Source organism: Marmota monax, unplaced genomic scaffold, assembly GCF_021218885.2.
Source record: "Marmota monax isolate L192 unplaced genomic scaffold, Marmota_monax_Labrador192_F-V1.1 WCK01_AAM20220418_F8-fsc00002, whole genome shotgun sequence".
Classification (NCBI taxonomy): domain Eukaryota; kingdom Metazoa; phylum Chordata; class Mammalia; order Rodentia; family Sciuridae; genus Marmota; species Marmota monax.
In genome coordinates, this window is record NW_026693571.1 from 37,283,592 (window position 1) to 37,296,510 (window position 12,919).

General features: G+C 41.8%; 1 protein-coding gene across 4 annotated transcripts in view; it reads left to right on the plus strand.

Moving 5' to 3' along the window:
- Positions 1-12,919, plus strand: part of Rnf175 (ring finger protein 175) — a 67,276-nt gene that overhangs the window by 39,134 nt on the left and 15,223 nt on the right. For all 4 annotated transcript variants that reach the window (XM_058583893.1, XM_046458954.2, XM_058583894.1 and 1 more), the window contains exon 6: positions 4,051-4,171. In XM_058583893.1, the coding sequence (XP_058439876.1) occupies positions 4,051-4,171 (121 nt within the window). The remainder of the gene's footprint in view (positions 1-4,050; positions 4,172-12,919) is intronic.

Here is a 12,919-nt window from a genome sequence, read left to right on the forward strand (position 1 = left end):
CAAAGAAAGAAAACTACAGACCAATATCTCTAATGAACCTAGATGCAAAAATCCTCAATAAAATTCTGGCGAATCGGATACAAAAACATATCAAAAAAATTGTGCACCATGATCAAGTAGGATTCATCCCTGGGATGCAAGGCTGGTTCAATATACGGAAATCAATAAATGTTATTCACCACATCAATAGACTTAAAAATAAGAACCATATGATCATCTCGATAGATACGGAAAAAGCATTCAACAAAGTACAGCATCCCTTTATGTTCAAAACTCTAGAAAAACTAGGGATAACAGGAACATACCTCAATATTGTAAAAGCAATCTATGCTAAGCCTCAGGCTAGCATCATTCTGAATGGAGAAAAACTGAAGGCATTCCCTCTAAAATCTGGAACAAGACAGGGATGCCCTCTCTCACCACTTCTGTTCAACATAGTTCTCGAAACACTGGCCAGAGCAATTAGACAGACGAAAGAAATTAAAGGCATCAAAATAGGAAAAGAAGAACTTAAATTATCACTATTTGCAGATGATATGATTCTATACCTAGCAGACCCAAAAGACTCTACAAAGAAACTATTAGAGCTAATAAATGAATTCAGCAAAGTGGCAGGATATAAAATCAACACGCATAAATCAAAGGCATTCCTGTATATCAGCGACAAATCCTCTGAAATGGAAATGAGGACAACCACTCCATTCAAAATATCTTCAAAAAAAATAAAATACTTGGGAATCAACCTAACAAAAGAGGTGAAAGACTTATACAATGAAAACTACAGAACCCTAAAGAGAGAAATAGAAGAAGATCTTAGAAGATGGAAAACTATACCCTGTTCATGGATAGGCAGAACTAACATCCTCAAAATGGCGATATTACCAAAAGTTCTCTATAGGTTTAATGCAATGCCAATCAAAATCCCAAAGGCATTTCTTGTAGAAATAGAGAAAGCAATCATGAAATTCATATGGAAAAATAAAAGACCCAGAATAGCAAAAACAATGCTAAGCAGGAAGTATGAATCAGGCGGTATAGCGATACCAGACTTCAAACTATACTACAGAGCAATAGTAACAAAAACAGCATGGTACTGGTACCAAAACAGGCAGGTGGACCAATGGTACAGAATAGAGGACACAGAAACCAATCCACAAAACTACAACTATCTTATATTTGATAAAGGGGCTAAAAGCATGCAATGGAGGAAGGATAGCATCTTCAACAAATGGTGCTGGGAAAACTGGAAATCCATATGCAACAAAATGAAACTGAATCCCTTTCTCTCGCCATGCACAAAAGTGAATTCAAAATGGATCAAGGAGCTTGATATCAAATCAGAGACATGCCGTCTGATAGAAGAAAAAGTTGGCTACGATCTACATACGGTGGGGTCGGGCTCCAAATTCCTCAATAGGACACCCATAGCACAAAAGTTAATAACTAGAATCAACAAATGGGACTTACTCAAACTAAAAAGTTTTTTCTCAGCAAAAGAAACAATAAGAGAGGTAAATAGGGAGCCTACACCCTGGGAACAAATCTTTACTCCTCACACTTCAGATAGAGCCCTAATATCCAGAGTATACAAAGAACTCAAAAAATTAGACAATAAGAGAACAAACAACCCAATCAACAAATGGGCCAAGGACCTGAACAGACACTTCTCAGAGGAGGACATACAGTCAATCAACAAGTACATGAAAAAATGCTCACCACCTCTAGCAGTCAGAGAAATGCAAATCAAAACCACCCTAAGATACCATCTCACTCCAGTAAGGTTGGCAGCCATTATGAAGTCAAACAACAACAAGTGCTGGCGAGGATGTGGGGAAAAGGGTACACTTGTACATTGCTGGTGGGACTGCAGATTGGTGCAGCCAATCTGGAAAGCAGTATGGAGATTTCTTGGAAAGCTGGGAATGGAGCCACCATTTGACCCAGCTATTCCCCTTCTTGGTCTATTCCCTAAAGACCTAAAAAGAGCATGCTACAGGGACACTGCTACATTGATGTTCATAGCAGCACAATTCACAATAGCAAGGCTGTGGAACCAACCTAGATGCCCTTCAATAGACGAATGGATAAAAAAAAATGTGGCATTTATACACAATGGAGTATTACTCTGCATTTAAAAATGACAAAATCATAGAATTTGCAGGGAAATGGATGGCATTAGAGCAGATTATGCTAAGTGAAGCTAGCCAATCCCTAAAAAACAAATGCCAAATGTCTTCTTTGATATAAGGAGAGTAACTAAGATCAGAGTAGGGATGAAGAGCAGGAGAAGAAGATTAACATTTAACAGGGATGAGAGGGGGGAGGGAAAGGGAGAGAGATGGGAAATTGCATGGAAATGGAAGGAGACCCTCAGGGTTATACAGTGGAGGGGGTAGAGAGAGAGGAGGGGAGGGGAGGGGAGTGGTGGGGAGGGGTGATGGTGTAGGATGGGAAAGGCAGCGGAGCACAACACAACAGACACTAGTATGGCAATATGTAAATCAATGGATGTGTAACTGATGTGATTCTGCAATCTGTGTATGGGGTGAAGGTGGGAGTTCATAACCCACTTGAATCAAAGTGTGGAATATGATATGTCAAGAAATTTGTAATGTTTTGAACAACCAACAATAAAAAATTAAAAAAATAAAAATTAAAAAATAAAATAAAATATGATTCAATTTGCAGGGGAAATATTTTTTGTTGTTGCTCATACATATCAACAATGGCATAAGAGTTATGGGTCTCAAAATCTGAGCTTAATTCTTAGCTTTGTTATTGTACCAATTGTCATGTGAAGGAAATAATTTTTTTTCTAGTCACCGTGTTTTCACATGCAAAATGAGAATAATATCTAACACATTTGTTAGGTAAGAAAAAGTATATGAAGGCACTTTGTAGAATCTAAGTGCTAGACCCTTCCTGTAATGTAGAATCACCTGACAGGATCTTGGAAACTACTACTGGCCAGGCCCTGCCCAGACCAATTAAGCCAGAGTCCTCATGGTGGGTCCATTCACGCACCAGTATATTTTTAGATTTCCCCAGGTGACTCTAATCTATGTTTCGTGCCAAGAATCATATCTAATGGGTTTTACCATTAGCTGCCCATTTGCATCCCCTGGTGTACAGGAGCTTTAAAAATCATTGCTGCACAGGTCCCATCCCCAGAGATTCTGATGTAATTGAGCTGGGGTGTGGCTAGACATGGAGATGTTTCTATATTCAACCCACCTTGAGACTCCTGGTTAGAATGGACTTATCTAAGCACTGAAAACCTAAGACACATTTAAAGACTCTAGCAGTATCCCTTGACCTGTGGTTTCACCTTCTTTGGTTTCAGTTACCTACAGTCTACCATAATCCTAAATATTAAATGGAAAATTCCCAAAATAAATAATTTTTAAATTGTACACTGTCCTAAGTAGCCTGATGAAATCTTGTACCGTCCCACTCTATCCCACTCAGGATGTAAATCACCCCTTTGGGTAGTATACCCATGCTATATGTGCTACCTTCCTTAGTCGCTTAGCAGTTAACTCAGTTAGTTACCAGATCATCATCTGTCATGATATCACTGTGCTTGTGTTCAAGTAATCCTTCTTTTATTTAATAATGGCCTCAAAGCACAAACTTTTATTATAGTAGATTGTTTCAGTTACTCTATCATTTGTTGTTAACTTCTTACTGTGCCTGATTATAGATTAAACTTTATCTTAAGTACGTGTGTGGGGAAAAATAGTGTGTATATAGTTGAGTACTAGCCAGATCTCATGCATCTACTGGTGATCTTAGAACATATCACCTGGGAATAAAGGGGACTACTCAAGAATTCCTTTGTCCATTGACGCTGGGTGGTACAGTTGGAAAGAAATTTAGAGAATTTAAAAATGTTTCATATTTTTAAAAAAGGACTAAATAAATAAGTGAAAAAGTATATATCCACAGGGCTCTTTTTTACAGACTGTGGCAGGAGATCTTTTCCAAACTCCAGCTTTTCCTCTGTTCCCCCAAGGCCACTTCATTATTCCCTTTTACTGTTTTCAATAGAATCAAGGCTAGAGATTCCATGGATTTTGGCATTGTGTCCTTGTTCTATGGCCTCTACTATGGGGTAATGGGGAGAGACTTTGCGGAGATCTGCTCAGATTACATGGCTTCTACTATAGGGGTAAGTATTGCTTTCATTGTTTGAAACCATTTATGACACAAGGAGAAATGGTCTCATCCTACATATTTGCATCATTTCCTTTGGTTCTATTTTGAATATTCCAACCTCATTGTTCCCTGGATTCTCCTTGCATCCAAAAAAAAAAATCTTTTTTGATTAATTTGAAAGTATATTTTATAAAAAAATTGTAATAAGAAAGTACATTTTTTATATAGAATGGTTGGGGAATAAGACATCTTCTAAAATATGCTGACTCTTTGAGTCATCATACCTCACGTACTATAGATGGCAATGTTTAAAGGATTCATAAAAGATCAACCTTCCAGGTGCAGTTGTATTTCCTGCAACTTGGGAGGCTGAGGCAGGAGGGTTGCAAATTTGAGACCAGTCCCAGCAACATAGTGAGGCCCTAAGGACTTACTGAGACCTTTTCTCAAAATAAAACAAAAGAAGGGCTAGAGATGAGGTTCAGTGGTTAAGCAACCTTGGGTTCAATCCCTGGTACCAAAAAAAAAAAAATCAACCATAAAAAATTAAAGAAATAAAAACCCTGTAACTCTCTGAAAAAAACAAAAAATGCTGCCTAATGCAAATAAAAATCTCATTTGAGGAACTTGCCTAGCAAGCATAAGGTTCTGGATTTGATCCCCATCATTGAAAAATAATTCACATTTGATACTACATAAAACACTTCATACTCAACAATAATGTAGGGCAATACTTATCATAAAGATTGCTTATCATTACACAGCAACTGAAGAATGAGAAGATAGAAAAATGTGCTAAATGTGTTCTGACTGTATATTGTAATTGGTGACTAGAAGTGTTTTAAATCTCAAATAGTTGTGGTTCCTTCCCCCCCCCCAAACTCTCTGAAAATTGAAATTCAGAATGGATATACTTTCTAGTTAGATGGATTCCAGACTCAAATCTTAGGAACATTCATCTGTGTCTGGCATACGCACATCTCTAAACACTTACAAACAAAGGGCTCCAGGTTTCAGGTATTCCACATCCTGTCTACATGCCTCTGGGTACACAGCCAGATACGAAATGGAAAAATTAGTGTACATAACAAGAGTGGACTTCTTTCCATTTGTAGGGCAGAACCTAAATGGACATGACCTTGATATCATCTTCACCCCATTTGTCCTTCCACTCCACCAAGGGCTCTATTATACTCTCCTCCAGAGCCTGCAACCCAACTTCTGTGGTACAATTCATGACCCTTGGAATTCCTCTGCCAAGTGTTATCTGTGGGACAAGTGCACTTCTTATAAGGTTCAAGGTGAGCACAGGAGGAGCATCTTCACTCTCTTTTCCAACAAAAAAATCACAAGTCACACTCCTATGACAATTCCCAAAGCCTCTTGTGCTTGTTTATGAACAGGAAAGGAAGAGAAGGGTTGTATATGCTCTGTTCTCCAGTGGACCGAGAAGAGACTTCACTGGGTGAGATAACCAAGGACTTAAGCACCAACTTTCTGTGGAGTTCTCACCTGATCTCACATCTCTGGTCATCAACATCTTGTCATCCTCTGTCATCTTCATTCCACTTACCAAATCTATAAAAACCACTGTCCCAAGCCATTGGCACAGCCACCAATGATTTGGACTAATGTAGGGGGTGGGGGTGCTTGGGACTAAGTAAGGAAGAAGCTAAGGGGGAGCGATCGCTCTTCCCATACCAGTGCCTGAGCCCACAACAGATCAATTAAGCCAGAATCTCTGGGAGTGATGCCAATGCATCTGCTTTGTTTTAAAAGACTCCTTAGAAAAAGGAATGAACTGACTATTAAGCCATCCAAAAATGGGAGTGAATTTTAAATGCATATGGCTGAGGGAGAGGAGCCTGTCCAAAAAGGCTCCATGCTGTATGATTCTGTTTATACAACATTTTGGAAAAGGCACAACTATAGCACTGCTGAACACATCAATGGTTGCCAGGGCCTTAGGGAAGGAGCAGGGTTTAATAGGTGAAGCACAGGGAAGGTTTTATAGTAGTGGAAAACCTCTGTTTGATGCTGGAATGGTGGATACGTGACACTCTGCATTTTTCAGAACCCATAAAACTATGTCACAGAAAAGATGAACCTTTATGCATGCAAAATTTAAAAATTATAGCAGAGGTCAGAAAAACCCAGGGTAGAAGGTAGACTGTGACAAAAGAATCTAAATGTATTTAAAAAAAAATAAAAAAAGTGCGGAGCAGAATGTGTTACCCAAGTAGCTGAAATGCATAGAGATTGTAAGACTAAAAGCAAAAGGCATTATGTTATAGTTGATAAAGTCATTTCTCTCAGACTATGGTTTACAATTTTGATACCACTATTCATGTACTCTGAAACGGAACCTGTAAGTGGATGGCTGATAATGGAAGCTAGGTTTCTCACTGTCTCAATGAGAGATCCCTGCCAAGCAAAGAGAAGAGGTTAGAATGATCTGTGCAGGAATAAATTAGGATGAATAAGAGATATTAGTATGAACTCCTGATTAGCTTAATACAGATGCAGATGAATACATACAGAAACATTTTCAGGTCTGGGTACATGCACAGCTTGGTTCACAAGACACATTTCCTTGCTCTGTCAGTTAAGAGGTCCTAGAAGCAATGACACTCCAGTGGCACACCTAGGACCCAGGGGTTGGTTTCTGGTACCGTTCTGCAATAAAAGGAACCAGGGCTTCTTGGAGAAATGACTTCATTAAAGATCTGAACAAGGGGGAGGAGGGAAGATGGCGGCGAGGGGAGTGCATTACCCCCGTGTGCTGCTTCACTGTGTGGGAGTGTGACAAGTCAGGACGGCTGAAGGATATCTTGTTGGGAATTTCCAGCAATAGTGGGGTGCGCCGGAACCTGGAGGAAGGATTTCCATCGCATGAGGATCGGCTACGGGGACTCAAACGCGAGAGGTTTGTCGCACGGAGGGTAAAACTGCTTATTCAGCGAATCGCCCCGCGGCTGGAGTCTGCAAGGCGCGCTGGGATAGAGACGCAGGGTTACAGCGCTGCAGTTTCTGCCAGACGCGCAAGCACCGCACTCAGGGCTGAATTCTGGGTTCGAGACGGGGAAGGAAGCGGTCCATCTCGGTTCTCCACACCGGTCAGACCACAGAGGAGGCCAGCAGCCACCATGTTGGTAAACTGACGTCACCACACCTGTTTTTGACTGACCGCAGCTCATTCAGCCATAGAACAGGTAATTTCAGGCTGCAATTCGCCTGCGGCTTGCAGACAGATTGCTAGGGTTCAGCGCCTGGGGGCTTCTTAAAATCTGATCTTATCGGAGTGAACACGGAGCGCGGGGCGGCCGAGTCCCGGCTCCCGGAGCCGTCCCGGAACCGCCCTGGCTCCGGGCTGCGAAGCCTGCGGAGGCTGCTTCTTGGACCCTGCTAATATCAGAGCAAACACGAAACACCAAGAGGCCGAGTTCCGGCTCCCGGAACTGAGCCCGCGGGGACTGCTTCTTGGAGCTTACACTTGTAGGAGCTTACACCGAGCACAGAGCCGCCGAGTTCCGGCTCCCGGAACCGTCCCGGAACCGCCCTGGCTCAGGGCTGCGGAGCCCGCGGAGGCTGCTTCTTGGACCCTGCTACTATCAGAGCATACACCAAACACTACGCGGCCGAATTCCGGCTCCCGGAACTGAGCCCGCGGGGGCTGCTTCTTGGAGCCTACACTTATAGGAGCTTACACCGAGCACGGAGCGGCCGAGTTCCGGCTCCCGGAACTTCCCTGGACCGGGGCTGGGAGCCCGCGGAAACTGTGTCTCGGTCCGGGTCCTGCTGAGGGCAGGTCAGGACTCACCCATTGCTTGGGTTGCCTGGCAAGGGGAACGAAATGCTGCCATTCGCATAGGATACCAACATGGCAGAGATCTGATGTCAGCAGAAAGCGGTGGAGGAGAGATCTTCATCAACACCAGCGGTGACATAAGCAGTTGGTCTCCTGGTAAGGGGGGTGAGGCTCAGTCACCCGAGTCTCCTCAATTTGTCCTCGAGCCAGAGGGAAGGAGCCGGGCCGCCGCCAGCCCCCGGAGCAGGCCCAGCGGCTCGCCAGCGTGGTGACCGCGTGACCCCAATTGGAGAGGGGGCGGAGCGGAGCCGCCACCCAAACCCGCCAGGTGGGCAGACCCACGACCCAGTAGTACATGGGCGTGGTAGGAGGGGCAGGGCAGAGCCGCCCTTCGCGCTTGCAAGGTAAACAGACCTGTGACAGCCTGGCGGGTCAGGCCCAGTGGCCTGCCAGTGTGGTACACACGTCACCCCAACTCGAGTAGGGGCAGAGCAGATCCTTATCCCACGCCCGGATCAGGCCCTGCCGGTGTGGTGGTCACGTGACCCCAATTGGAGTGGGGGTGGAGCGGAACCGCCACCCGTGCCCGCAGGGTGAGCAGACCAGTGATCAACCTGCAGATCAGGCCCAGGGGTCCGCAGGCGTGGTAGGAGGGGCAGGGCAGATCCGCCGCCCGCGCCTTCAAGGTAGGCAGACCTACAACAGACCTGCGGATCAGGCCCAGGAGCCTGCCGGCGGGGTACAAATACCACCCTAATTGGAGTAGTGACAGAGCAGAGTCGCCTCCCTTGCCAGGAACAGACCCAGCATCCTGCAGGCGGGGTAGTCACGACACCCCAATTGGAGTAGGGGCAAAGCAGAGCCTCCACTCGTGCCCGAAAGGTGGGCAGATCTGCGACCGACCAGCAGGACAGGCCCAGTGGCCTGCTGGTACGACAGACACGTCACCCCAATTGGAGTAGGGGCAGAACAGAGCCGCCACCAGCTCCCAGAACAGGCCCAGTGACCTGCCGGCGTGGTAGCCACGACACCCCAATTGGAATAAGGAGAGAGCAGAGCCGCCGCCCGCACCTGCAGGAAAGATACGCAAGCAGTATGAAAAGACAAGGAAAGAAAGGACCACAAGCAATGCAGGTCAACGCAACTTTAGAAGAGGTAACAGCTGCAGCAGATGGAATGTCAGATAAAGAATTCAGGATATACATGCTTCAGATGATCTGGAGTATCAAGGAAGACATTAAACAGCAAAATCAGACAATGAAAGATCACTTCGACAACGAATTACGCAAACAAATCCAGGAAGCAAAGGATCAACTATACAGGGAGATAGAGGTTATAAAAAACAAGCAATCAGAAATCCTAGAAATGCAGGAAGCAATAAACCAACTTAAAAACTCAATGGAGAATACTACCAACAGAGTAGAACACTTAGAAGATAGAACATCAGACAATGAAGACAAAGTATTTCAACTGGAAAAGAACATAGACAGCTCAGCAAGACTGTTAAGAAACCATGAGCAGAACATCCAAGAAATATGGGATAACATTAAGAGACCAAACTTAAGAGTCATTGGGATACAGGAAGGTACAGAGCTCCAAACCAAAGGAATGAGCAGTCTATTTAATGAAATAATACAAGAAAACTTCCCAGACTTGAAGAATGAGACAGAATCCCAAATCCTAGAAGCCTACAGGACGCCGAATGTGCAAAATCATAAGAGATCCACACCTAGACACATTATAATGAAGATGCCCAACATACAGAATAAGGAGAGAATTTTAAAAGCTACAAGAGAAAGGAAGCAGATTACATTTAGGGGCAAGCCAATCAGGATAACAGCTGATCTTTCAACACAGACTCTGAAAGCTAGAAGATCCTGGAATAACATATTTCAAACACTGAAAGATAATGGGTTCCAACCAAGAATTGTGTATCCAGCGAAATTAAGCTTCAGGATGGAGAATGAAATTAAAACCTTCCACGATAAACAAAAGTTTAAAGAATTCGCAGCTAGAAAACCATCTCTTCAAAACATCCTAGCCAAAGTATTACAGGAAGAGGAAATGGAAAATAACAATGAAAACCAACAGTGGGAGGTAGGACAGTAAAGGGGGGGGGGAAACAATCAAAGAGGAAAACAAACAATGTTTAGTAACAGAAATAAACAAATATGGCTGGAAGAACAACCCATATCTCAATAATAACCCTAAATGTTAATGGCTTAAACTCACCAATTAAGAGACACAGGCTAGTAGAATGGATCACAAAACAAGACCCAACAATATGCTGCCTACAGGAGACGCATTTGATAGGAAAAGACATACATAGGCTGAAGGTGAAAGGTTGGGAAAAATCATATCACTCATATGGACTTCGGAAACAAGCAGGCGTGTCCATACTCATATCAAATAAAATAGATTTCAAGCCAAAGTTAATCAAAAGAGATAAAGAGGGACACTACATACTGCTTAAGGGAACCATACACCAACAAGACATAACAATCATAAATATTTATGCCCCAAACAATGGTGCAGCTATGTTCGTCAAACAAACTCTTCTCAAGTTCAAGAGTCTAATAGACCACCACACCATAATCATGGGAGACTTCAACACACCTCTCTCGCCACTGGACAGATCTTCCAAACAAAAGTTGAATAAGGAAACTATAGAACTCAATAACACTATTAATAACCTAGACCTAATTGACATATATAGAGTATACCACCCAACATCAAGCAGTTACACTTTTTTCTCAGCAGCACATGGATCCTTCTCAAAAATAGATCATATATTATGTCACAGGGCAACTCTTAGACAATATAAAGGAGTAGAGATATTACCATGCATCTTATCTGATCATAATGGAATGAAACTGAAAATCAACGATAAAAGAAGGAAGGAAAAAGCATACATCAATTGGAGAATGAACAATAGGTTACTGAATGATCAATGGGTTATAGAAGACATCAAGGAGGAAATTAAAAAATTCTTAGAGATAAATGAAAACACAGACACAACATATCGGAATCTATGGGACACATTGAAAGCAGTTCTAAGAGGAAAATTCATTGCTTGGAGTTCATTCCTTAAAAAAAGAAAAAACCAACAAATAAATGATCTCATACTTCATCTCAAAATCCTTGAAAAAGAAGAGCAAAACAACAGCAAAAGAAGTAGAAGGCAAGAAATAATTAAAATCAGAGCTGAAATTAATGAAATCGAAACAAAAGAAACAATTGAAAAAATTGACAAAACTAAAAGTTGGTTCTTTGAAAAAATAAACAAAATCGACAGACCCTTAGCGATGCTAGTGAAGAGAAGAAGAGAGAGAACTCAAATTACTAGCATACGGGATGAAAAAGGCAATATCACAACAGACACTTCAGAAATACAGAAGATAATCAAAAACTATTTTGAATCCTTATACTCCAATAAATTAGAAGATAGTGAAGGCATAGATAAATTTCTTAAGTCATATGATCTGCCCAGATTGAGTCAGGAGGATATAGAAAACCTAAACAGACCAATATCAATTGAGGAGATAGAAGAAACCATCAAAAGACTACCAACTAAGAAAAGCCCAGGTCCCGATGGGTATACAGCAGAATTTTACAAAACCTTTAAAGAAGAACTAATACCAATACTTTTCAAGCTACTTCAGGAAATAGAAAAGGAGGGAGAACTTCCAAATTCATTCTATGAGGCCAACATCACCCTGATACCTAAACCAGACAAAGACACTTCAAAGAAAGAAAACTACAGACCAATATCTCTAATGAACCTAGATGCAAAAATCCTCAATAAAATTCTGGCGAATCGGATACAAAAACATATAAAAAAAATTGTACACCATGATCAAGTAGGATTCATCCCTGGGATGCAAGGCTGGTTCAATATACGGAAATCAATAAATGTTATTCACCACATCAATAGACTTAAAAATAAGAACCATATGATCATCTCGATAGATGCGGAAAAAGCATTTGACAAAGTACAGCATCCCTTTATGTTCAAAACTCTAGAAAAACTAGGGATAACAGGAACATACCTCAATATTGTAAAAGCAATCTATGCTAAGCCTCAGGCTAGCATTATTCTGAATGGAGAAAAACTGAAGGCATTCCCTCTAAAATCTGGAACAAGACAGGGATGCCCTCTCTCTCCACTTCTCTTCAACATAGTTCTCGAAACACTGGCCAGAGCAATTAGACAGACGAAAGAAATTAAAGGCATAAAAATAGGAAAAGAAGAAATTAAATTATCACTATTTGCAGATGATATGATTCTATATCTAGCAGACCCAAAAGGCTCTACAAAGAAACTATTAGAGCTAATAAATGAATTCAGCAAAGTGGCAGGATTTAAAATCAACACGCATAAATCAAAGGCATTCCTGTATATCAGCGACAAATCCTCTGAAATGGAAATGAGGGCAACCACTCCATTCAAAATATCTTCAAAAAAAATAAAATACTTGGGAATCAACCTAACAAAAGAGGTGAAAGACTTATACAATGAAAACTACAGAACCCTAAAGAGAGAAATAGAAGAAGATCTTAGAAGATGGAAAAATATACCCTGTTCATGGATAGGCAGAACTAACATCATCAAAATGGCGATATTACCAAAAGTTCTCTATAGGTTTAATGCAATGCCAATCAAAATCCCAATGGCATTTCTTGTAGAAATAGAGAAAGCAATCATGAAATTCATATGGAAAAATAAAAGACCCAGAATAGCAAAAACAATGCTAAGCAAGAAGTGTGAATCAGGCGGTATAGCGATACCAGACTTCAAACTATACTACAGAGCAATAGTAACAAAAACAGCATGGTACTGGTACCAAAACAGGCGTGTGGACCAATGGTACAGAATAGAGGACACAGAAACCAATCCACAAAACTACAACTATCTTATATTTGATAAAGGGGCTAAAAGCATGCAATGGAGGA